Here is a 27,232-nt window from a genome sequence, read left to right as displayed (position 1 = left end):
ACACCCACATATGTTCATTTATTTCTAAACCTCGAAACCCTTCCATTAGATTCCAGCCTACGACTCACCCCTAGTACAAAAGCACAAAATGCTGGAAACACTCAGCAGGTCAGGCAGTGTCTGTGGAGAGAGAAACAGTTAATGTCACAGGTCCTTTGTCAGAACTGGGATAGAGAGAGATTCACGTTGGTTTTCAGTAGGATGGAGTTTGGAAAGTCCGTTTCAGTTGAGCACCTGGTAGTTTTACTCATGACAGGCTGAGCAGTAAACAAAAGGGTGGTGGTCTCTATCAGAGCGGCCACTTGCAGCAGGGCTGCTTTGAGTGGAGGTGCCGCTGGTAAGTGAGGGCCTCGGTGAACCCCGGGATTTGGTGAGGAGGGCGAGCAGCAACAAGGTAAGGTGAGGATGTTCCTTTTTATCAGGTCCGCTAGTTTACTAAAGGGGCAGTAATGGCAGTCAGTGGGGTGGTCTGCTCCTCCTGTCGGATGTGGCAGGAGTGGTCTAGTGTCCCTGACGACCACGTCTGCAGGGAGTGTGTGCAGCTGCAGGACTCTCAGACCCCATGGATGGGTTAGAGTGGCAGTTGGACTCTCAAAGGAGCATACAGAGGGAGAAAGTTTTGTAGTCAGGAGCTTCAGGGAGATGGTCACACCCAAGTTTGGACAGGTAGGTGTACAGACAGGTAGTGCAGGATTCCCCTGTTACTGTCCCCTTCTCCAACGGGTATGGATACTGCTTTGGATACTGTAGTGTGTGGGGGGGGGGGGGCGGTAAATGGCCTCTCAGGGGAAAATGACAGCATCAATCAGACCAGTGGCACCATGACTGGCTCTGCTGTACAGCAGGGAGGGGCACAGTCTGGACAAGCAACAGTGGTAGGGGACTGTCTTCAGTCCGGGGCACAGACAGGGGTTTCTGTGGCCCCGAGTGAGACTCCAGGAGGGTGTGTGGCCTCCCTGGTGCCGGGGTCAGGGATGTCTCTGGAAGGGGAGGATGAGCAGCAGGAAGTCGTGGTCCATATTGGTACCAACGACATCGACAGGAGGGGAGAGGAGGTCTCGCAAAGAGAAATTAGGGAGTTAGTGGGAAACTAGAACACGGGACTCCTCGGTTGTTAATCTCAGGATTACTCCCCACGCCACGCGCTGGAGAAGCAGGAAATAGGAAGGTGGAGCAGTTGAACGTGTGGCTGAGGAACTGGTTCAGGAGGGAGGGACGGCTACATGGATCATTGGGGTCTCCAGGCCCGGTGGGTCCTGTACAGAAAGGATGGGCTGCAGCTGAACTGGAGGGAACCAATATCCTCGCTGGGAGGTTTACTGTTGCTATCCAGGAGGGTTTAAACTAGAGTGGCAGGGGGTGGGAACCAGAGCAGCAGGTCAGGGGTGGAGGGGTTGAGGGGACAAGTCCGGCTGAAGGGAAGGGCAGTCAGGGATGGGTTAACAAACACGGTGGGACCGATGGACTGAAGTGTGTTTATTTCATTGCAAGGAATATCATGGGCAAGGCAGATGAACTTGGAGCCTGGATCAGTGCATGGACTACAGCGTAGCGATTACAGAGACCCAGTTGCAAGAGGGACAGGACTGGATGCTCAACGTTCCAGGGTTTCATTGCTTTAGATGAGAAAGCAAGGGAGGTAAAAGAGGTAGGGAGTTGCACTACTGATCAGGGAGAATGTCACAGCTGCATTCAGAGAGGGCGTACTGGAGGGCTCATCCACTGAGGCAGTGTGGGCAGAGCTCAGGAATAAGAAAAGTGCAGTCTCTCTGATGGGGTCACTACATAAGCTCCTAATAAACAGTGGGAGAGAGAGGATCAGATATGTAGGCAGACGAAGGAAAGACATAAAAGCAACAGAGTAGTTGTAGTGGGTGACTTTAATTTCCCCGGGACTTCCTTAGTGCCAGAGGCTTAGACGAGGCAGAAACTGTTTGGTGTATCCAGGAGGATTAATTACAACAGTATTAGGTAAATGTCCTCTGCACCCTCTCTAAAGCTTCCACATCCTTCCGATAAAGACCAGAACTGAACACAATACTCCAAGTGTGGTCTAACCAGAGTCTATAGAGCTGCAACGTCACCTCACAGCTCTTGAACTCAGTACCCTGACTAATGAAGGCCAACACACCATACACCTTCTTAACAAACCTATCAACTTGCACAGCAACCTTGAGGGATCTATGGACATGGACCCCAAGATCCTTCTGTTCCTCCGCACTGCTAAGAATCCTGCCATTAACCTTGTACTCTGCCTTCAAGTTTGATCTTCCAAAGTGTATCACTTCACACTTTTCCAGATTGAACTCCACCTGCCACTTCTCTGCCCAACTCTGTATCCTGTCTATATCCCGTTGTAACCTACAACAACCTTCTACACTATCCACAACACCACCAACCTTCATGTCATCCACAAACTTACTAGCCCACCCACCACCCCCCCCCCCACATCCTCATCTAAGTCATTTATAAAAATCACAAAGAGCAAGGGTCCCAGAGCAGATCCCTGCTGAGCACCACTGGTCACCGACCTCCAGACAGAATACGCTCCATCTACTACCACCCTCTGCCTTCTGTGGACAAGCCAATTCTGAATTCATGCAGCCAAGTCTTCATACATCCCATGTCTCATGACCTTCTGGATGAGCCTACCATGGGGAACCTTGTCAAATGCTTTACTAAAGTCCATCTACACCACATCCATCCTTCATCTATCTGTTTTGTCACCTCCTCAAAAAACTCAATTAGGCTTGTGAGCTGCCCCTCACAAAGCCATGTTGACCATCCCTAATAAGATTATGCTTCTCCAAATGCTCGTAAATCCTGTCCCTAAGAATCCTCTCCAATAGTTTGCCCACCCCTGATGTAAGACTCATTGGTCTATAATTCCCAGGATTATCCCTATTACCTTTCTTGAAGAACAGAACAACATTTGCCATCCTCCGATCCTCTGGTACCACTCCTGTGACCAGGAAGGATGCAAATATCATTGTCAATGCCCCAGCAATATCTTCCCTCACCTCCTATAGTAACCTGGGGTATATCCCATCCGGCCCTGGGGGCTTATCTATCCTAATGTTTTTCAGAAGCCCCAACACTGCCTCTTTCTTAACCTCAACGTGCTCCAGCACATTAGCCTGTCCTACGCTCTCACATTCAGCAAAGTCCCTCTCCCTGGTGAACACTGAAGCAAAGTATTCATTCAGGACCTGCCCTACCTCCACCGCCCCCAGTCACATGTTTCCCCCTTCATCCCTGAGCGATCCTACCATCACTCTAGTCATCCTCCTGTTCCTCACGTACATGTAGAACGCCTTGGGGTTTTCCTTAATTCTACTCACCAAGGCCTTCTCATGTCCCCTTCTGGCTCTCCTAAGTCCCCTCTTAAGCTCCTTCCTGGCTACCTTATAACTCTCAAGAGCCCTGTCTGATCTTTGCTTCCTGAATCTTATGCTTCCTTCTTCCTCTTGACTAAACCTTCCACCTTTCTTGTCAACCACGCTTCCTTCCCCCTCCCATCCTTTCCCTGTCTCAGTGGGACAAACCTGTCCAGAACCGCATGCAAGTGTTCCCTAAACAGCCTCCACATTTCCTCTGTGCACTTGCCCGAGAATACCGGTTCCCAATTTAAGCTCCCAAGACTCATTGCCCAGTACCAGGTCCAGTACGACCTCTCCTCTAGTCAGCCTGTTCACATACTGTGTCAGGAATCCTTCCTGGACACACCGAACAAACTCTGCCCCATCTATCCCCTTTACACTAAGGAGGTGCCAATCAATATTAGGGAAGTTGAAATCACCCATGATAACAACCCTGTTATTTTTGCACTTCTCCAAAGTCTGCCTCCTGATCTGCTCCTCAGTGTCTCTGCTGCTATTGGGGGGTCTGTAGAATACTCCCAATAGAGTGATCGTTCCCTTCCTGTTTCTGACTTCCACCCACACTGACTCAGTGGACGATCCCTCCAGGACTTCCTCCCTTTCTACAGCTGTGTCCCTGTCCCTGATCAGCAAAGCCACTCTCCCACCTCTTTTACCGCCGTCCCTGTCCCTTTTGAAACATCTGAACCCCGGAACATCAAGCAGCCAATTCTGCCCTTGTGACAGCCAAGTCTCTGTAATGGCCACAACATCATAGTTCCAGGTACTGATCCAAGTTCATCACCCTTATTCTTAATACTTCTCACATTAGAGTAATCACATTTCAACCCATCCAACTGATTGCTTTTATACCCTATCCACTGCCTATCCTTCCTCACAGTCTCTGCACAATGCTTCTACCTTTACACCAACTGCTTCATCATCTGACCTGATGCCCTGGTTCCCATCCCCCTGCCAACCTAGGTTAAACCCTCCCCAACAGCTCGAACAAACCCACCTGCAAGAATATTGGTCCCCCTGCAGTTCAGGTGTAACCCATCCCTTTTGTACAGGGTGTACCTTCCCCAGAAGAGATCCCAATGATCAACAAATCTGAAACCCTGCCCCCACACCAACTCCTCAGACACACATTCATCTGCCAAATCATCCTATTCTTACCCTCACTGGCACTTGGCACAGGCAGCAATCCAGAGATTACTTGCCTTGAGGTCCTGGCTTTTAGTTTCCTACCTCGCTCCCTATATTCCCTCTTCAGGATCTCATCCTTTTTCCTAGCTTGGCTTGGCTGCATGGATTCGGAATTGGCTTGCCCACAGAAGACAGAGGGTGGTAGTAGATGGAGCGTATTCTGCCTGGAGGTCGGTGACCAGTGGTGTTACACAGGGATCTGTTCTGGGACCCCTGCTCTTTGTGATTTTTATGACTTGGATGAAGAAGTGGAAGGGTGGGTTGGTAAGTTTGCAGACGACACGAAGATTGGTGGTGTAGTAGATAATGCAGAAGGTTGCTGTAGGTTGCTACAGGATATTGATAGAATGCAAAGCTGGGCGAAGAAGCGGCAGATGGAGTTCAACCCAGAAAAGTGTGAAGTGATACACTAAGGAAGAACGAACTTAAAGCCTGAGTACAAGGTTAATGGCAGGACTCTTAGCAGTGCAGCGGAACAGAGGGATCTTGGGGTCCAAGTCCATAGATCCTGCAAAGTTGCAGCACAAGTTGATAGGGTGGGTAAGAAGGCGTATGGAGTGTTGGCCTTCATTAGTCGGGGGATTGAGTTCAAGAGCCGCGAGGTGATGTTGCAGCTCTATACAACTCTGGTCAGACCACACTTGGAGTATTGTGTTCAGTTCTGGTCACCTCATTATAGGAAGGATGTGGAAGCTTTAGAGAGGGTGCAGAGGAGATTTACCAGGATGCTGCCTGGATTGGAGAATATGTCTTATGAGGAAAGGTTGAGCGAGCTAGGGCTTTTCTCTTTGGAGTGACGCAGGATGAGGGGTGACTTGATAGAGGTGTATAAGATTATGAATGGCAATGGCCAATACCAGAGGACATCAGTTTAGGGTCAGAGGAGGAAAGTTTAGGGGAGATGTCAGATGCAGGTTCTTTACACAGAGAGTGGTGGGTGCCTGGAACACACTGCCAGGGGTGGTGGTAGAGGCTGATACAATAGGGACATTTAAGAGACTCTTAGATAGGGGCATGGATGCAAGAAAAATGGAGGGTTATGGGCTGTGTAGGAGGGAAGGGTTAGATTGACCATGGAGTAGGTTTATATAGGTCGGCACAACATGGTGGGCCGAAGGGCCTGTACTGTGCCGTACTGTTCCATGTTCAATGTTGTTGGTGCAAATGTTGACCATGACTTCTGGCTGCTCTCCCTCCTCCTTAAGAATGCCTTGGACTTGATCCCAAACATCTGTGTACATGATGTGCCCTGCATACACCCCGTGCCCTGCATACGCCCTGTGCCCTGTGTAGATGATGTGCCCTGTGTATGTCCCATGCCCTGCGTATACTCTGTGCCCTGTGTATGCCATATATATGTCCCGTGTACACACGTGTCCCGTATACACTACTGATCTCCCCTTCGATCTGTGTAGTGACCGCTTTCAGCCATGCTCCCAATCCTGCGACACCAAAAACTGTCTGCGTGTTAAAACACTGCTGATTCTTTTCTCTCTCAACAGGAAGCAGGAGTGGTACAGACACGGCAAGAAGGCTGTTAGGAGGTTAACAGTGTGTCAGTACTTCAAACAAACTCTGGACTACTACAACAAGTGAGGACCTGAAGTGTGAGGGAGAGGGACGGAGATGGGGAGGGAGGGAGAAGGAGGGAGGGATACAGGATGAAGGAGGGAGAGGCAGACAGGCAGAGGGAGAGAAGGAGCGGGGGGAGAGGGAGAGAGAAGAGAGAAATGCAGAGAAGGAAAGTGATGTAGAGAGTGTATAAGATGCTGGGAGGGAGGGGGTTGGAGATAGAGAGCAGAGGGAGGGAGGAGGGAGAGGGACAGGGAGAGAGGAGGGAGGAGGGAGAGGGAGACGGGGAGAGGGAGGATGAAAAAGATGGGAAGAGAAAGATGTGCGAAGGATGAGGGTGAAGGAGGGAGGTAGAGATGGGGAGAGAGCGAGACCGGGAGACGACGACGGAGCAGGGAGAGACCGACCCACTGAGAGAGTCAGAGAGAGTGGGAGAAGGGAGAGGACGACAGGGGCTGGGCAAAGCAGACACGTGTAGGAAACAGAGAGCAGACAGAGAAAGGTGAGAGATACAGAACGTGTGAACAGGGAGAGGGAGGGGAGACGTGGGGAGAGAGGGAGGGAGACGGGGAGGGTGGGAGACATGGGGAGAGGGAGGGGGGAGGGTGAGAGGGAGGGGGAGACGGGGAGGGGGAGATGGGGAGAGGGAGGGAGACGGGGAGGGGGAGACATGGGGAGGGGGAGATGGGGAGAGGGAGGGGGAGGTGGGGAGAGGGAGGGGGAGGTGGGGAGAGGAGGGAGATGGGGAGTGGGAGGGGGAGACGGGGAGAGGGAGGGGGAGACAGTGCAACAGAAAGGCCGAGAGAGGGAGGGTGTGGTGTGATGGGGGTGTCCAGGATGTATGGGACTCGGCAGTGAGTGTGATGATAGAGGGGAGGATGGGGGAGGAATGATTGAAGGGATATTTTTGATCAACATTGAACATTGATGTGCAGTGGGGGTAAAGGTATGCTCTTTTCTGTTACAGATTCGTTGGAAATTGCAAAAAGACCTGTCCTGAGGTGAGGCACTCTCAGTGATTGAACTTTATTGAGAGGGTGATTAAGTTTAAGGGAAGTGGTGTTAAGATTGTACAGGATGTTGGTGGAGCCACACTGGGAGTAGTCATAGAGCAATACAGCTTGATACAGGCCCTTCGGCCCAACTCATTCATGCTGACCAAGTTTCCCATCAGAGCTAGTCTCGTATCTCTCTAAACCTTCCCTATCATGTACCTGTCTAAATGTCTTTTAAACGTTGTAATTGTACCGCCTCCTCTGGCAGCTTGTTCCATGTATCCACCACCCTCTGACTTGCCCCCCCAGGTCCCCTTTAAATCTTTCCCCTCTCATCTTAAACCTGTGCCCTCCAGTTTCAGACTCCCCCACCCTGGGGAGAAGATTGTGACCATTCACCTTATCGATGCCCTTCATGATGTTATAAACCTCCATATGATAACCCCTCAGTCTCCTTCATAGAACCATAGAACAATACAGCGCAATACAGGCCATTCGGCCCACCATATTGAGCCGACCTTTAAACCACACCTAAGACTATTTAACCCCTTCCTCCCACATATCCCTCCATTTTAAATTCCTCCATATGCTTATCTAACAATCTTTTAAACTTGACCAATGTACCTGCCTCCACCACCACCCCAGGCAGCGCATTCCATGCACCAACCACTCTCTGGGTGAAAAACCTCCCTCTGACGTCTCCCTTGAACTTCCCACCCATTACCTTAAAGCCATATCCTCTTGTACTGAGCACTGGCGCCCTGGGAAAGAGGCGCTGGCTGTCCACTCTATCTATTCCTCTTAATATTTTGTACACCTCTATCATGTCTCCTCTCATCCTCCTTCTCTCCAATGAGTAAAGCCCGAGCTCACTTAATCTCTCCTCATAAACCATACTCTCCAATCCAGGCAGCATCCTGGTAAATCTCCTCTGCACCCTTTCCAATGCCTCCACATCCTTCCCATAATGAGGCAACCAGAACTGGACACAATACTCCAAGTGTGGTCTAACCAGAATTTTGTAGAGCTGCATCATTACCTTGCGACTCTTAACCTCGATCCCATGATTTGTGAAAGCTAACATCCCATAAGTTTTCTTAATTACCCTATCCACCTGTGAGGCAACTTTCAGGGATCTGTAGATATGAACCCGCAGATCCCTCTGCTCCTCTACACTGCCCAGAATCCTGCCATTTACCTTGTACCCCACCTTGGAGTTTGTCCTTCCAAAGTGTACTACCTCTCACTTCTCCGGATTGAACTCCATCTGCCACTTGTCAGCCCAGCTCTGCATCCTATCAATATCCCTCTGCAAGCTTTGACAGCCCTCCACACTATCCACAACACCACCGACCTTTGTGTCATCTGCAAACTTGCTAACCCACCCTTCTACCCCCTCATCCAAGTTATTAATAAATATCACGAAAAGTAGAGGTCCCAGAACCGAGCCCTGTGGGACACCACTAGTCACAGCCCTCCAATCTGAATGCACTCCCTCCACCACAACCCTTTGCTTTCTACAGGCAAGCTAATTCTGAATCCACATGACCAAACCTCCCTGGATCCCTTGGCCTCTGACCTTCTGAAGAAGCCTACCATGTGGAACCTTGTCAGACGCCTTACTAAAATCCACTGCACTACCTTCATCAATCTTCCTGGTCACCTCCTCAAAGAACCCTATCAGGCTTGTGAGGCAAGATCTTCCCTTCACAAAGCCATGCTGGCTGTTCCTAATCAGTCCATGATTCTCTAAATGCTCATAGATCCTATCTCTTAGAATCCTTTCCAACAGCTTACCCACCACAGACGTAAGGCTCACTGGTCTGTAATTCCCTGGACTACCCCTACTACCTTTCTTGAATAAGGGGACAACATTCGCTACCCTCCAATCCTCCGGTACCATCCCCGTGGACAACGAGGACTCAAAGATCCTAACCAACGGTTCAGCAATCTCCTCCCTTGCCTCGCGGAGCAGCCTGGGGAATATTCCATCAGGCCCCGGGGACTTATCTGTCCTAACATTCGCTCCTGAGAAAACAGTCCCAGCCTGTCCAGCTTCTCCTTATAACTCAAACCAGTCTCAATAAAGCCACATAAATCTTTTCTGCACCTGCTCCAGTTTAATGACACCCTTCCTATAGCAGGGGGACCAGAACTGTACACAGTACTCCAGAAGTTGCCTTTCCAATCTCTTATGTAACATATTATCCCAATGCCTGTACTCAATATTCTGACAATGAAGGCAGTGTGCCAAACCACCGATGTCCTGCGTCACCACTTTCAGAGAATTATGTACCTGCAACCTTTGGTCTCTAAATACCATTTACTGCCTTGGTTTGTCCTACCAAAATGCAACGCCTCGCCTTTATCTGAATCAAGCTCCAGCTGCCATTCCTCGGCCCAGCTGCTCAAATGATCAAGATCCCGTTGTGATCTTAGATTCCCTTCGTCACTGTCCACTAAATCAGCAGTTTTAGTGCCATCCACAAACTTACCAACCACAGCACTTGCAGCTTATCCCAATCATCATTTGTGTTAATGAACAACAGTGGACCCCACGCTGATCCCTGTGACACACTACTTGTTACAGACCTCCAGTCTGAAAAACAACCCTCTGTCTCCTACTGTCAAGCTAATTTTGGATCCAACTGGCTAACTTGCCCTGGATTCCATGGGATCTAACCTTCCAGACCAGCCTACTATGCAGGACCTTGTCAAAGACCTTGCTGTGCACAGGTCTAGCCCCTTATTTAAGAAAGGATAAACTAGTATTGAAGGCATTCAAGAAGAGATTCACTGGACTAACTCCTGAGAAGAGAGAGTTGTCCCACTGTGAGGGGTAAAGAAGTTGAATCTGTATTCTTTGGCCTTTGGCTGACCTTACTGAGACATAGCGTGATGGGGTAGATGTGAAAATGATTTCACCAGTGGGAGAATCTCGAATGTGGAACGTGGTTACAAAATGAAACAGGTGGATAGGAACTTCTCTCAGAGGGAGGTGAATCTCTGGAATTCTTTGCCCCCAAGGGTTGTGGGGGTTAGGTCATTAGGGATGTTTAAAGGGGAAGTAAAGTTCAGGGAATTGAGGGTTAGGGGAACTGGCAGAGTGGAGGAGTTGAGGCCAGCGTAGGTCAGCCATGGAGCAGGACACTGCTGGGAAGACGTTCACGTCACTGTGTCCCACCCTGCAAAATCAGACACTCTGCTCTGTGGTGCCAAACCTCAGGTCCATGTTAGCTCCCTGAAGACCAATCACACCATTCCCATTCCCTGTTCTTCCCCCTTGGCCCTGCAGATAATTTTCTCTGAAGTACCCATCCAATTTGCTCTTCAAGCCCCGATTCCGTCCGGACAAGTAGTGAGTCCCAGATCCACTGTGCCATTGAATATAGAGTTGTAGAGTTATACATGGAAGCTGGCCCTTCCATCCCTTTCACATCTTTCCCCTCTCACCTTAAAGCTATCGGAACACACTTAACAAATTCCACCCCATCTAAGCCCGCAGCACTATGGCGGCCCCAGTCTATGTTTGGAAAGTTAAAATCTCTTATTGTGACAACCTATTATTCTTGCAGTTTCCCTGCATATTCCTTCCTCTAATTCCCGTTGACTATCAAGGGGCCTACAGTCCAACCCCAGCAAGGTGACCATCCCCTCCTTATTTCTCAGCTCCACCCATAAAGCCTCACTGGATGACCCCTCAGTCATTTCATCTCAGACTACGGCCGTGATGTTCTCCTTCATCAGAAATGCAACTCCCCTCCTCTCTTTCCTCCACCTCTCTCCCTGTAGCACCTGTACCCTGGAATGTTGAGCGGCCAATCCGGTCCCTCCCTCAGCCATGTTTCTGTAATGGGTATAATATCCCAGCCCCACGTATCCCATGCCCTGAGTACATCCACCGTGCCTGTCAGGCTGCCTGCATTGAAATGATTGCAATTTAATCCAACAGTCTTTCCTTGCTCCCGGACATGCTGCTGCCTGTCTCGTCCACTGACCTCATTAGCATTGAATTCTGTCTCCGCTTCCAGCCTCTCATCTGCCTCACTTCTGGTCTGGACCCCTTCCCCCTGCCAATCTCGTTTAAACCTCCCTCGTAGCACTAGCAAATTTGCCCGCCAGGATATTGGTCCCCCTCCAGTTCAGGTGCACCCCGTCCCTCTTGTACCGGTCACCTGTCCCATCCCAATGGTCCACAAATCTGAAACCCTACCCCCTGCAACAACTCTCCAGCCTCACATCCATCTGCCATATCCTCCTATTCTTACCCTCACTGGCACGTGGCACAGGGGTAATCCACAGATTACTACCTTTGTGGTCCTCCTTTTTAACTTATTTCCCAACTCCTCATATTCTCTCTGCAGGACCTCACCTCCTTTCTCTACCTAAGTCATTTGTACAAACATGCACCACGACCTCTGGCTGCTCACCGTCCCCCTTGGAACTGCTCAGATATCCTCGACCCTGGCACCAGAGAGGCAACACCAGCCCAGAGTCCCTTTTGCTGCCACAGAATCGCATGTTTGCTCCACTAACTATTGAGTCCCCGTCACTATAGTCCTGTCCGCCTTCACTCTTCCCCAATGAGCCTCAGAGCCAGTCCCAGTGCCACAGTTCCAGCTGCTGCAGCTTTCTCCTGAATGGTCACCCCCCCATCCCCCCCCCAACAGATTGCTGAGGGGAATGGCCACACAAGAACCCTGCACTGTCTGCCTACCCCCTCTAACTTTCCTGGTGGTCACCCAACTACCTACAGCCTGCACCCCAGGTGTGACCACCTCACTATGATATGATCCTGAGTGCACCCAACTCCAGCTCCAGTTCCTTGATGCAGTCAGTCAGTCAGGAGCTGCAGCTGGGTGCACTCCCCACAGGTGAAGTCCTCAGGGACACCAGCAGTCTCCCTGATCTCCCACATCCTGCAGGGAGACCCTGTCACTACCCTCACCGCCCTCCGACTACACCAACTCTGAAGAGTAGAGTTCTTACCTGTGCCTACTTCAGGTCTACCTTATCTCCGAAGCCTCATAAGCTAAAGCCTCAGCACTTATTTCTCAAACATATCACTTGCAACTCGCACACAGCCACTCCCAAAAATGGCTGCTAGAATTTTCACGGTATTTTGCTCATTATGGATTCCAGCATTTCCCAGCACTGAAGCTAGGGACAGATTGGTACTTCCCTGTGTTCTCTCTCCCTCTTTTAAATAGTGCAGTCACATTTCCTTCCCTCCAATCTACAGGAACAATTCCTGAATCTACAAAACCTGGAAGAAATAATCAGAACATCTATCTCTAAGAGCACCTCTTTCAAACCCTGGTGTGTCAAGCATCAGGTTCTTGGGATTTATCAGCTTTCAGCTTTGACTCATAATTAGCTCCTTTAGTTCCTCACTCTCATTAGACCCATGTAATCTAAGTAAATGGCTATGATCTGACAGCCGTTACAGAGACGTGGCTGCAAAGTGACCAAGGCTGGGAACCAAATATTCAGGAAACAAGGATGAGGAGTCAGCAGTGGAAGTTGTACTTAGATGCCAGACAGTAAATTTACTGTGGAACATGATGTAAATTAGGAGACAATTGGGGCTTCTAAGAAATGCTCTTCGCAAATCATGGCCACTTTAAACATCACACAGATCAGGCAAATCAAATTTGGCAAGGGTGGCCTTTAGAGAATGGTGGTTTAGAGCATTCCGTTATAGAAACAAGGGAAACAGGTTAGTCCAGCCCTGATGTTGTGTAATGAGACAGAAATCATTAATGATCCCATATTCATACTCAGAAATTCAGTCTGAGGGTGAGAAATTTGCAGCTGAAGCTCATGTCCTAGACTTCAGTGAAGGCAGTTACAGAGAGACAGGGACAGAGTTGGGGAACGGGGAAATCAGTAGGATCAGCACTGATGGGGAATTTGACTGCATTTTTTGAAGAAGTGACCAAGAAGGTCGATGAGGTCAGGGTGGTACGTGGGGTCTATCTGGACATCAGTAAGGCCTTTGATAAGGTTCCACATGGTAGGTTGCTGTGGAAAGTTAGATCGCATGGGATCCAGGGAGAGCTGGCTAACTGGATACACAATTGGCTCAGTGGTAGGAAGCAGAGGGTGACGGTGGAAGGTTGTTTCTTGGACTGGAGGCCTGTGACCAGTGGTGTTCCCCAGGGGTTGGTGCTGGGCCCACTGCTATTTGTCATCTATATCAATGATTTGGGTGAGAATGTACAAGGCACGGTTAGTTAGTTTGCAGGCGACACTAAATAGGTGGTGTTGTTGACAGCGAAGATGGTTATCAGGAATTACAGGGGGATCTTGATCAGCTGGGTAAGTGGGCCGAGGAAAGGCAAATGGAGTTTAATTTAGATAGGTGTGAGGTGTTGCATTTTGGGAAGACAAATGAGGGGAGGACTTTCCCAGTAAACAGTAGGGCCCGGGGGAGTGTTGTAGAACAGAGGGGCCATAGAGTACAAGTACATTTTTCCCTGAAAGTGGAGTCACAGGTAGACAGGGTGGTGAAGAAGGCTTTTGGCGCACTGGCCTTTATCAGTCAGGGCATTGAGTATAGAAGTTGGGACGTTAAGTACAGTTCTACAAAACATTGGTGAGGCCACATTTGGAATATTGTGTCCAGTTTTGGTCACTCTGCTACAGGAAAGATGCCATTAAGCTGGAAAGAGTGCAGGGGAGGTTTACAAGGATGTTGCTGGGACTCAAGGGACTGAGTTAAGGAGAGAGGTTGGGCAGGTTGGGACTTTTTTCACTGGAGTTTAGGAGAATGAGGGGTGTATAAAATCATGAGGGGCATCGATAGGGTGAAGGCACTCAGTTTTTCTCCCCAGGGTTGGGGAATCAAGAACTGGAGGGCAAAGGTTTAGGGTGAGAGGGGAGAGGTTTAATAGGAACCTGAAGGGCAACGTTTTCACCCAGAGCATGGTCTGTACATGGAACAAGTTGCCAGAGGAAGTGAGTGAGGCAGGTACATTAACAACATTTAAAAGGCACTTGGACAGGTACATGGATGGGAAAGGTTTAGAGGGACATGGGCCAAATGTGGGCAAATGGGTCTAGCTTAGATGGGAATCTTGTTCTGCACGGACCGAATGGGCCGAAGGGCCTGTTTCTGTGCTGTATGACCCTACGGCACACATTTTAAGGAGATAGTTCATAAACCTCAGTAAAGATGTATTCCCGTGAGGAAGAGAGGGCCCTGAGGAGGCTGCTGCATCCATGATCAAGGAAGATGAGGATAGAATCAGATCAAAAACAAAGGCAAGAATGTTGTGAAGATTAGCTGTTGGCCAGAGGATTGGGAAATTTTTAGAAACCAGAAATGGATCACTAAAACAACTATAAAGAGGGGAAAGGTAGGGTACCAGAGTAAATTAGCAAATCATGTAAAAGCAGACAGCAAGAGCTTCTATAGGTAGATAAAACAGGAGTAGCTACAATAAATCAGTGTAGCTGGAGTATTGTGTGCAGTTCTGGTCGCCATATGACAGAAGGGACGTGATTAAGCTGGAGGGGGTGAAGAAATCACGAGGATGTTGTTGGGACTGGAGGGCTTGAGTTACAAGGAGAGACTGGACTCTGTGCTGCACGAATCCGTGACTCTCTGGTGGTCCCTTAGAGATGAGGCAGGGAATTAACTATGGAGATTAGAGAAATGGTACAATTCCTAAATAATTACTTTGCATCAGTCTTCAAGGTGGAACCTAAAACATTTGAATAACAAGAGATAATTGGGAGTGGTGGAGGAGAGTGAGTGAGGTGGAGTGGAGATTAAGTATCAAACGAGTCCTCTGGACTTGGAGGTCGGTGTCGAGGGGTCTTAAAGGAAATGCTGGAAGAGATAAAGGATGTGTTGGTTGTAACCTGCCAAAATTCCGTGGAATCTGGAGAGGCCCCGGATGACTGGAAGTTGAAACTATAACAACACTATTCCAGAAAGGACTGAGACAGGAAGCTACAGCTCAGTTTGCCTAAGTCTGTCTTGGGAATCTGCTGGAATCCATTTAGATGAAGGAAATAGGAGAGTTTTAAAACCATAAGACGATCAAGCAGATTCAACATTGTTTAGAACATAAAACAGCACAGAAACAGGCCCTTCGGCCCACAGTGTCTGTACTGACCATGATGCCGGATTATACTGCACATGACCCATATACCTCCATCCTCTGCCTGTTCCTCTGTCTGTTGAAATGTCTCTTAAATGTTGCTATCGTACCTGCTTCAACCACCTCCCCTGGCAGTGTGTCCCAGGCACCCATCAATCTCCGTGTAAAAACCTAGCCTTGTAAATCTCCTTTAAACCTTTCCCCTCTCACTTTAAACCTATGCCCTCCAGTATTTGACATTTCTAGCCCGGAAAAGAGACTCTGCCCTGTCTATGCTTTTCATAATTTTGTAAACCCCTATCTGGTCCCCCCTCCACCTCTGATATCCCAGAGAGAACAATCCAAGTTTGTCCAACCTCTCCTTATAGCTATTACCCTCTAATCCAGGCAGCATCCTGGTGAACCTCTTCTGCACCCTCTCCAAAGCCTCCACATCCTTCCTGTAATGGGCGACCAGAACTGCACCCAATGCTCCAAATGTGGCCTGACTCAGACAGCACAGAAACTGGCCCTTCAGCTCAACTCGTCCAACCTGACCAAGATGTCCATATGAGCTGGTCCCATTTTCCTGCATTTGACCTGCATCCCTATAAACCTTTCCTATCCACGTGACTGTTCAAATGTCTTTTAAACATTGTCATTGTACTTGCCTCTACACTTGCTCTGGCAGCTCGTTCCGTATACCCACCATCCTCAGTGTGAAAGGTTGCCCCTCACGTCCCTCTTAAATCTTTCCCCTCTCACTTCAGTCTTTGTCCTATAGGGTTACGCTCCCCAACCCTGTGTAAAAGACTGTGATCATCCACCTTATCAAGTTCCTGGGAGTGAACATCACCAACAGCCTGTCCTGGTCCAACCATGTAGACGCCATGACCAAGAAAGCTCACCAGCGCCTCTACTTCCTCAGGAGACTAAAGAAATTCGGCATGTCCCCTTTGACACTCACTAATTTTTATCGATGAACCACAGAAAGCATCCTATCTGGATGTATCACGGCTTGGTACAGCAACTGCTCTGCCCGGGACCGCAAGAAATTGCAGAGAGTTGTGGACACAGCTCAGCACATCACGGACACCAGCCTCCCCTCCTTGAACTCTGTCTACACTTTTCGCTGCTTCAGTAAAGCAGCCAACATAATCAAAGACCCCACCCACCCTGGACATTCTCTCTTCTCCCCCCTCCCATCAGACAGAAGATACAAAAGCCTGAAAGCACGTACCACCAGGTTCAAGGCCAGCTTCTGTCCCACTGTTATAAGACTATTGAATAGTTCCTAGTACAATAAGATAGACTCTTGACCTCACAATCTCCCTCGTTATGACCTTGCATCTTATTGTCTGCCTGCACTGCACTTTCTCTGTTACACTTTATTCTCTATTCTGTTATTGCTTGACCCTGTACTACCTCGATGCACTGTGTAATGAATTGATCTGAACGAACGGTATGCAAGACAAGCTTTTCACTGTACCTCGGTACGAGTGACAATAATAAACCAACACCAATTTATCTACACCCCTCCTAACTTCTGTAAGATCACCCCTCAGCCTCCAATGCTCCAGGGAAAAAAGACCCAGCCTGTTCAGCCTCTCCTTACAACTCAAGCCCAGCAGTCCCGATAATATCCCAGTGAATCTTCTTTCCAGCTGAATGACACCCTTCCTGTGGCTGGGCAACTGAAACTGCAGACAATACGCGAGTGCGGTCTCACCAATGTCTTGTACAGTGTAACATGATGTCCCGACTCCTGTACTCAATGCCCTGACCGATGATGTCAAGTGTGATAAATGCTGCCTTCACCCCCCTGTCTACCTATGTCTCCACTTTCAGGGAACTATGCACCTGTACCTCTGGGTCTTTCTGTTCTGCAGCTCTCCCCAGGGCCCTGCAATTTACTGTGTAAGTCCTGCATCACTTCACACGTGTCCAAGTTAAATTCTATCTGCCATTCCTTGGCCCACTTGCCCAGTTCAGCTAGGCCCTGTTGTAATCCACTGCCCAGCACACCACCGCCATCTGTAAACTTACTGACCATGTTCATAATGTTGTTATCAAAATCATTCATTTCGATGACAAACAACAGTGGGCCCAGCACCGATCTCCATGGCACACGACTGGTGCTGGCCTACAATCTGAATAACCCCCCTCCACTGACTCCCTTCCAACATGACAATTTTGTATCCAATTGGCCAGCTGCCGCTGGATCCCATGGGATCTAGCCTATCATGTGGGACTTTGTCAAAGGCCTTGCTAAGGTCCATGTAGACAACGTTTACTGCCCTGCCTCATCAATCTTCTTTGTTACCTCTTCAAAGAAACTCAATCAAATTTGTTTTATACAGCTGCAACATGACACATCCCGACTTCAATACTCAACCCCCCAACCAATGAAGGCAAGCATGCTGTATACCTTCTTTCCCAGCTTGTGTACTTGTGTGGCCACTTTCAGGGAGCTGTGGACTTGCGCTCCAGGATCCCCCTGTACATCAGTGCTCCTGAGGGTCCTGATATTTCCTGTACAACTTGTCGCATTTGACCTCCCAAAGTGCAACACCTCACACTTGTCTGGATTAAATTCCATCTGCCAATTCCCTGCCCACATCTGTAACTGATCTATATCCCGCTGCACCCAGTGACAACCTTCTTCACTGTCCACCACTCTGCCAACTTTTGTCTCATCTGAAAACTTGCTAATCAGCCAACCTACATTTCTGTTTAAATCATTTATACACATCGTAAACACCAGAGGTCCCAGCACGGATCCCTGCGGAGCACCACCGGTCACAGTCCTCCAGCCAGAACACCCACCCCCACCAATCCCCTCTGCCTTCTATGGCCAAGCCAATTTTGAATATAATCTACCGAGACTCCATGCATCCCGTGTGCCTTTATTGTCTGGGTCGGCCCACCATGAGGGACCTTGTTGAAAGCTTTACTGAAGTCCGTGTGTACAACATCCACTGTCCTCACCACATCAGTCAGCTTCATCACCTCAAAAAACTTCATTGTTTGTAACATGTGACCTCTCCCACACAGAGCCATGCTGACTATCCCTAGTAGGTCTATACTTTTCCAAATGTGAGTAGATCCTATTCTTAAGCATCTTCTCCAATAATTCCCTACAATCGATGTAAGGCTCACCAGCCTATAATTTCCAAGTTTGTCTCTATTGTCTTCTTAAACATTGGCTATTCCCCAGTCCTCTGGGACCTCACCTGTGGCTGAAGAGGACTCAGGGCCTCATCAATCTCCTCTCTCGCCTCTCTCACTAACCTGGGATAGATCCCATCAGGCCCTGGGGACATGTTCCTTCAAGAGACCCAGCACCTCCTCCTCCTTGATACCAACATGGCCCAGAGTATCAGCAGACCCCTCCCTGATCTCACTGTCCTCCACGTCCTTCTCCTTGCAAAGTATTTGTTGTCCTGCCCTCTCCCTAGTAACCCTCTTGTTCTCTTGTCTTTAATGTATGTATAAAATCCCTTGGGATTTAGATTCTCTTTAATCCTACTCGCCAAGGACGTATCATTGTCCCTCAGCCCGACTGATCACCCGTTCCTGCTTCCATTATATTCCTCAAGGGCCCTGTCTAATTTCAGCTTCCTGAACCTCACATGTGCTTCCTTTTTCGTTTTAACTAATCTTTGCAACATCTCTGGGCATCCAAGGTTCCCAAACCTTGCCTTCCTTGTCTTTCTTACTCACGGGAACACGTTGGTCCTGAATTCTGACCAGCTGCCTTTAAACGACCCTACATTTCAGATGGTGACCTGGCCAAAAACAGCCACTTCCAAACGACTCTCCCCAGCCTCTACCTGTTGTAGTTACCCTTCCCCCACTTAGTCATAGAGCGATACCACACGGATACAGGCTCTTTGGCCCAACCAGTCCACGCCGACCACGGTGCCCACCCAGCTGGTCCCAATATCCTGCGTTCGGCCCATGTCCCTCCAAGCCCCGCCCCTCCATGTACCTATCCAAGTGCTCCTTAAATGACACTGTTGTACCTGCCTCACCCACTTCCTCTGGCAGCTCGTTCCACACACTCACCACCCTCTGCGTGAAAAAGTTGCCCCTCAGGTCCCTTTTAAATCTTTCCCCTCTCACCCTAACTCTATGCCCCCTAGTTTTGGACTCCACCCTACCCTGGGGAAAAGACTGTTACTGTCCAGCTTATCTACACCTCTCGTAATTTTATAAACCTCTATAAGATCCCCCCTCATTCTCCTACGTTCCATGGAATAAAGACCTCGCCCGGCCAACCTCTCCCTATAACTCAGGTCCTCGAGTCCTGGCAACATCCTCATAAATCTTCTCTGCACCCTTTCCAGTTTAACCACGTCTTTCCTATAACAGGGCGACCAAAACTGTACACAGTACTCCAAGTGCGGCCTCACCAATGACTTGTACAACTGCAACATAATGTCCCAACTCCTGTATTCGATTCCCTGACTGATGAAGGCCAGCGTGCTAAACAGCTTTTTCACCACCCTTTCTACCTGTGACACTACCTTCAACAAACCTATGCACGTGTACTCCTCGGCCCCTCTGTTCCATTACACTCCCTAGTGCCCTACCATTCACAGTACAAGTCCTACGCTGGGCTGACTTTCCAAAATGCATCACCTCACCCTTACTTGTATTGAAATCCATCTGCCACTCCTCCACCCACTTGCCAAACTGATCAACACCCCCCTGTAATCTACGAAAACCTTCTTCACTATCAACAACACCTCCTAATTTCATGTCATCCACAAACTTACTGATCAAGCTTTGTGCAACTGCATCTAAATTATTTATATAAATAAGGAATAACACGGGTCCCAACACCGACCCCTGCAGCACACCACTGGGCACCGGCCTCCATACCGAGAAACAACCTTCAACCACCACCCTCTGCTTCCTACCTCCGAACCAATTTTGTATCCACCTAACTAGCTCTCCCCAGATTCTATGGGACCTAAACTTCCAGACCAGCCTACCATGTGGGACCGTGTCGAAGGCCTTGCTAAAGTCCAAATAGACAACATCCACTGCCCGACCCTCATCTACCCTTTTTGGTTACCTCTCCAAAAAACTCTAAAAGGTTCATCAAGCACAACTTTCCAGGTACAAAGCCATGTTGACTCCCCCTCATCAGACTCTTCTGGTAGATCCTGTCCCTCAGAATTCCCTCTAGTAGCTTCCCCACCACTGACATCAGGCTGCCCAGCCTGTCGTTCCCTGGCTTGTCCTTGCGACCCTTCTTAAACAACAGAAAGACATTAAGGACATGAGCCAGTCTTCAGGACCTGCACCAGTGGCTAACAATGAAGCAACTCAAGAAAGGAATTAGGAAAGCCAGGAGGGGTCATGAAAAGTCCTTAGCAAGTAGGATTAAGGAGAATCCAAAGGCATTCTATACCTACGTCAGGAATAAGAGGATAACGAGGGAAAGGGTATGACCACTTAAGAATAAAGAAGGGAATCTATGTTTGGATGCAGAGGATGTGGGTGAGGTTCTGAATGAGTATTTCTCTTCAGTATTTACCCAGGAAAGGGACATGCAGGACGCAGAAATTGGAACTGAGGGTGTAAACATGTTAGGGCATTTAGAGGTCAAAGAGGAGGTAGTGTTAGGTCTCCTAAACAGTATTAAGGTGGATACGTCCCCTGGGCCCGATATACCCCAGGTAACTAAGAGAGGCAAGAGAGGAAATTGCTGGGGCCTTGACCAGTATCTTTGTGTCCTCTTTGACCACGGGTGAGGTCCCAGATTGACTGGTGAGTGGCTGATGTTGTTCCTCTATTTAAGAAAGGAACAAGGGAAAATCCAGGGAACTATAGACCGGTGAGTCTCACGTCAGTTGTAGGGAAATTGCTGGAGAAAACTCTTAGAGACAGGATATACGAGCATCTGGAATCAATGGTTTGATTAGGGAAAGCCAGCATGGCTTTGTGCGGGGCAAGTCGTGTCTTGCTAACCTGGTTGAGTTTTTTGACAAGGTGACGAGAGAGATTGATGAAGGTAGAGCTGTGGATGTCATCTATATGCACTTCAGGAAGGCATTTGACAAGGTCCAACATAATCGGTTAATCAAGAAAGTTCGGATGCATGGGGTCAGTGGAGAATTGGCTGTGTGGATCCAGAACCGGCTTGCCCACAGAAGACAAAGGGTGGTGGTTGAAGGGAGTTATTCAGGCTGGAGGCCTGTGAGTAGTGGTGTTCCGCAGGGATCTGTACTGGGACCTCTGCTGTTTGTGATGTACATAAATGACCTGGATGAGTATGTTGATGGGTGGGTTAGTAAGTTTGCAGACGATACCAAGATTGGTGGAGTTGTGAATCATGTAGAAGACTGGCGATAGATGCAGCGTGATATAGATCAGCTGCAGATGTGGGCAGAGAAATGGCAGATGGAGTTTAACCTGGGTAAATGTGAGGTGTTGCACCTTGGTAGGACTAATGTCAAGAGGCAGTACACTCTAAAGGGCAAGACCCTTAACAGTGTTGAAGAGCAGAGAGACCTTGGGGTGCATGTCCATGACTCATTGAAAGTGGCTACACAGGTAGACAGGGTGGTTAAGAAGGCTTATGGAATGCTTGCATTTATTAATCAGGGTATTGAGTATAGGAGTCAAGAAGTTGTGATGCATCTCTATAGAACTCTGGTTAGGCTGCATTGAAAGTATTGCATGCAATTCTGGTCACCTCACTACAGGAAGGATGTCGAGGGTGCTTTAGAGAGGGTGCAGAGGAGGTTTACTAGACATTTATTTATCAGTCACATGTACCTCGATACACACAGTGAAATGCATCTTCTTGCATTACTGATTTACCTTAATCCTGTCTGCAGTGAGATTTCATGATCCTTATTTGCCTTCCTAACTTACTTTTTAAGTGTCTCCCGACACTAGCTGTACTCTTGACTGACCTTCCCCCATCATTAGTTCTCTATATCTGCCACATGTTTCTCTTCACCCAACCCTCAATATCCCTCAACATCCGGGGTTCTCTGTATTTGTTATCTGGGACTTTCACCCTTTGAGGTCCTTTCACCTCTAGCCTCCCATCATCCAGGGACGCAAACCATCCCTGAATGGTCCTGATGCAGGGTTTCGACCCGAAACATTTACAGTTCCTCTCTCCCTACAGCTGCTGCTCAACCCTGTGAGCTCCTCCAGCAGATAGTTTGTTGGTCCAGATTCCAGCCTCCCTTGTGTCTCCATGCAAACAATCCTTCCGGGTGAAGCAGTGATTCAGCTGCACTACTTCCACTCGAGTGCACTGTGTTCAGTGTTCACAGTGTGGCCTCTACAACAGTGAAACCAAATCCAGATTTGGCGATCGCTTTACGGAGCATCTGTATTCAATCCGCAGGAGTGACCCTGTGCTTCTTGTTGCCCGCCACTTTAATTCCCCTTCCCCTGACATAACTCTCTTTGGCCTCTTGCACTGTCAAAGTGTGGCCCAAGGTAACAGCAGCACACCTTCCACCTGGCCCGCTGCAGTCTGCCAGATCAGTTCTCCAGTAAATCATCTAGCTGGGATCTTGGCTCAGTTGTGGAATTGGTTTATTATTGCCACTTGTACCGAGGTACAGTGAAAAACTTGTCTTGGATACTGTTCATACAGATCAATTCATTACACAGTACATTGAGGTAGTACAGGGTAAAACAATAACAGAATGCAGAGTAAAGTGTCACAGCTACAGAAAGTGCAGTGCAGGTAGACAATAAGGTGCAAGGTCATAACAAGGTAAATTGTGAGGTCAAGAGTCCATCTCATTGTACTAGGGGACTGTTTAATAGTCTTATAACAGCGGGATAGAGGCTGTCCTTGAGCCTGGTGGTAGGTGTTTTCAGGCTTTTGTGTCTTCTGCCTGATGGGAGGGGGGAGGAGAGAGAATGTCCGGGGTGGGTGGGGTCTTTGATTATGTTGGCTGCTTTACCGAGGCAGCGAGAGGTATAGACAGAGTCCATGGAGGGGAGGCTGATTTCCGTGATGTTCCCGTAATAGAGGCACATAAAACTAGAGGGCATAGGTCTCTCTGCAGGAGTACAGCCTGACCTGCTGGACATGTTCTACAGCTCGGCTATTGGCAATGCATAACACAGACAGAGAAAGATCAAGGAGAAACCAAGGACTGTAGACGCTGGAATCTGGATGAAAAACACAGTGATGCTGGAGGAACTCAGCAGGCCAGGCAGCATCCGTGGAGAAAAGCAGGCGGTCAACGTTTCGGGTCAGGACCCTTCTTCAGGGCTGAAGATAGGAAAAGGGGAAGCCCGATATATAGGAGGGAAAAGCAGAGCAGTGATAGGTGGACAAAAGAGGGGAGGTGGGGTGGGCACAGGGTGGTGATAGGTAGATGCAGGTAAGAGATAGCGATGGGCAGGTGTGGGGGAGGAGGGGGATGGGTCAAAGGTAAGGAGAGAGAGGGCTAAGGTGGGGAGAAGAGGCTAGGAATGTGAAGAAGAGAAGCGTGGTGGGGTGGGGGGTGGTGTGGGGAAGGGGCGGGGGAATTACTTAAAGTGGGAGAATTCAATGTTCATGCCATTAAGCTGCAAGGTTCCAAGACGGAAAATGAGGAGCTGTTCTTCCAGTTTGCACTTGGAATTCTCCCAGCAGTGGAGGAGGCCGAGGACTGACATCTCAGTGATAGTGTGGGAGGGGGAGTTGAAGTGACCGGCAAGGGGGAGATGCAGGTCGCGGTTACGGACGGAGCGCGGGTGTTCTGAGTTCCTCCAACATCATCGTGTTTTTCATCAGAGAGAGATAAATCCTGCCTTTACCCATTTAACTTGGTCTTGCCTTATCAGAGATATTCTCCTTGTCCTGGTCACCTTCCCGCCACCTTCTCTGCAACTTGTTACATCTCGTAACTTAAGTAACTCGATATTTATTAATGACTTAGATGAGGGGGTAGAAGGGTGGGTTAGCAAGTTTGCAGATGACACAAAGATCAGTGGTGTTGTGGATAGTGTGGAGGGCTGTCGAAGCTTGCAGAGGGATATTGATAGGATGCAAAGCTGGGCTGACAAGTGGCAGATGGAGTTCAATCCAGAGAAGTGTGAGGTGGTGCACTTTGGAAGGACAAACTCCAAGGCAGAGTATAAAGTTAATGGCAGGATTCTGGGCAGTGTGGAGGACCAGAGGGATCTGGGGGTTCATATCCACAGATCACTGAAAGTTGCCTCACAGGTGGATAGGGTAGTTAAGAAAGCTTATGGGATGTTAGCTTTCATAAGTCGTGGGATCGAGTTTAAGAGCGGCAAAGTAATGATGCGGCTTTACAAAACTCTGGTTAGACCACACTTAGAGTACTGTGTCCAGTTCTGGTCGCCTCAATATAGGAAGGATGTGGAGGCATTGGAAAGGGTGCAGAGGAGATTTACCAGGGTGCTGCCTGGATTGGAGAGTATGGATTATGAGGAGAGACTAAAGGAGCTTGGGCTTTACTCATTGGAGAGGAGGAGGATGAGGGGAGACATGATAGAGGTGTACAAGATATTGAGAGGAATAGATAGAGTGGACAGCCAGCGCCTCTTTCCCAGGGCACCAATGCTCAATACAAGAGGACATGGCTTTAAAGTTATGGGCGGGAAGTTCAAGGGAGATGTCAGAGGGAGGTTTTTCACTCAGAGAGTGGTTGGTGCATGGAATGCGCTGCCTGGGGTGGTGGTGGAGGCTGATACGTTGGTCAAGTTCAAGAGATTGTTGAATAGACATATGGAGGATAAGTTAGAGGGATATGTAGGAGGAAGGGGTTAGATAGTCTTCGGTGTGGTTTAAAGGGTGGCACAACATGGTGGGCCGAAGGGCCTGTATTGTGCTGTATTGTTCTATGGTTCTATGGTTCGTGCCTCCTTTTCCCAGTTTTGATGAGGGTCCCAAACCTGAAAGTCAGTTTCTCTCCACAGAGGCTGCCTGACCTGCTGAGTCTTACCAGCATTTTCTGTTTTTATTTCAGATTTCCAGCCCCTCCCTCGTCCTGTGATACTGGGAGCACTTCCTCTCCCTGGTTCATTATCCTCTCCCCTCCTTCCTGAAGGGCCTTTATCGATCCTTCCTTCCTTCCTATCCTGCTTGTGAGATCATAACCTGGGTCAGTCCACACTTGGTAACCACTGGTCTTTCTCTTTGTTTGCAGGACATCAAACGTTGCTTACATAATCAAAGCAATATGACGTATGTGAGTATCAACAACTAGCCCATAGCCCATGGATCCCTTAACATCCAGAAATCTAGTGGCCTCTGTCATGAGTACACTCCGTGACTAAGTTCCCACACCCCTCCAAAGAATCACTACCTGTAGGGAGGAGGAATTTTATTTTGGCTCAATCCTATATACAAGATAAACCCTGACAAGGCCATAATGACTCTGTATGTCTCAATGAGATCACATCACATTCTTCTTGACAGTCTGCTTAATCTCCCCTCACAGGACAAACCTGCCATCCCAGCAATCCACCTGGTCCAAATATATCACATCAACTGGTTCACCCTGAGCCACATTCCTTTAAAAATTCCAGCAGATTTGTCAACATGATATCTTTTTCATAAATCCATGTTCACTAACCAATCCTTTATTTATTTTCCACCTATACTCAGTGCCCTGACTGATGAGGCCAGCATGCCAAACACCTTCCTCACCACCCTGCTACCTGTGATACCACTTTCAGTGCATTTGTACTCCTCGGTCTCACTGTTCCATAACACACCCAAGGACTCTACCATTCACAGCATGTCCTACCCTGGTTTGATCTCCCAAAATGCAAAACCTCACACTAATCTGGATTGAAAGCCATTTGCCAATCCTCAGCCCAATCCTCAAGATCCCCCTGTAATTTTTTCATGACCTTCTACACTGTCTACACCACCTATTTAGTATAATTCACAAACTTACCAACCGTGCCTTGTACATTCACATCCAAATTGTTTATACAAATTACAAACAACACAGGACCCAGCACTGACCCCTGTGGCACACCACTGGACACAGGCCTCCAGTCCGAGAAACAACCCTCGACCCTCACCCTCTGCTTCCTACCCCTGAGCCAATGATGAATCCAATCCACTATCTCCCCCTGGATCCCATGCGATCCAACCTTCCAGACCGGCCTGCCATGAGGGACCTTGTCAAAGGCCTTGCTGAAGTCCATGTAGACAACATCCACTGCCCTTGGTTACATCCTCAAAGAACTCCAAGAGATTTATCAGACACAATTCCCATGCACAAAACTGTGTTTACTGTCCCGAATCAGACCCTGTCTCTCCAAATGTTGGTAGGTCCTGTCCATCAGAATCCCCTCCTGCAGTTTACCCACCCCCGATGTCAGACTCACCAGCCTGTAGTTTCCTGGCTGGTTTTTGCTCCCCTTTTTAACCAACAGTACCACATTAGCCACTCTCCAGTCCTCCGGAACCTCATCTGTGGCCAGAGATGAAACAAAAATCTCTACAAGGTCCTCTGCAATTTCTTCTCCAGCCTCCCGCAATGTCTGAGAATGCACCAGGTCAGGCCCTGGGGATTTATCCACCTTAATGCACTTTAAGGCCTCCAGTACCTCCTCCCTGCTAATTTGTATATGGTCCGAGACAAAACCACTCATTTCCTCCATTTCCTTAGATTCCATTGTTTTCTCCACAGTAAAGACTGAAGAGAAATATTCCTTAAAAATCTCACCCATTTCCATTGGTTCCACACACAGATGGACATGCTGATCTTTAAGAGGACCTATTCTCTCCTTCGCCAGCCTTTTACTCTTGATATACCTACAGAATCTCTTGGGATTTTGCTTCACCTTGCCTGCCAGATTCTTTCATATCCCCTTTTTTTGCCTTAACTTCTCTCTTAGGTGCACTCCTACGCTTTCTGTAGTCATCAAGAGATTCACTAGATTCCAAATCGCCTCTGTGCAGTGTATACCTCCCTCTTTTCCTTAACCAGAGTCTCAATATCTCTCATCAATTAGGATTTCCAAAACCTGCCAGCCTTGCCCTTCA

At 48.6% G+C, this 27,232-nt stretch overlaps 1 protein-coding gene across 1 annotated transcript in view; it reads left to right on the top strand.

Moving 5' to 3' along the window:
* Positions 1 to 27,232, top strand: part of LOC127572661 (uncharacterized) — a 60,883-nt gene that overhangs the window by 20,104 nt on the left and 13,547 nt on the right. The window contains exons 6-8 of the mRNA XM_052020155.1: positions 6,071 to 6,160; positions 7,108 to 7,141; positions 25,377 to 25,418. Coding sequence (XP_051876115.1) covers positions 6,071 to 6,160; positions 7,108 to 7,141; positions 25,377 to 25,418 — 166 coding nt within the window. The remainder of the gene's footprint in view (positions 1 to 6,070; positions 6,161 to 7,107; positions 7,142 to 25,376; positions 25,419 to 27,232) is intronic.

The sequence above is a fragment of the Pristis pectinata genome, chromosome 7 (assembly GCF_009764475.1).
Source record: "Pristis pectinata isolate sPriPec2 chromosome 7, sPriPec2.1.pri, whole genome shotgun sequence".
Taxonomy (NCBI): domain Eukaryota; kingdom Metazoa; phylum Chordata; class Chondrichthyes; order Rhinopristiformes; family Pristidae; genus Pristis; species Pristis pectinata.
This window is presented reverse-complemented; position numbering and strand designations above follow the sequence as displayed.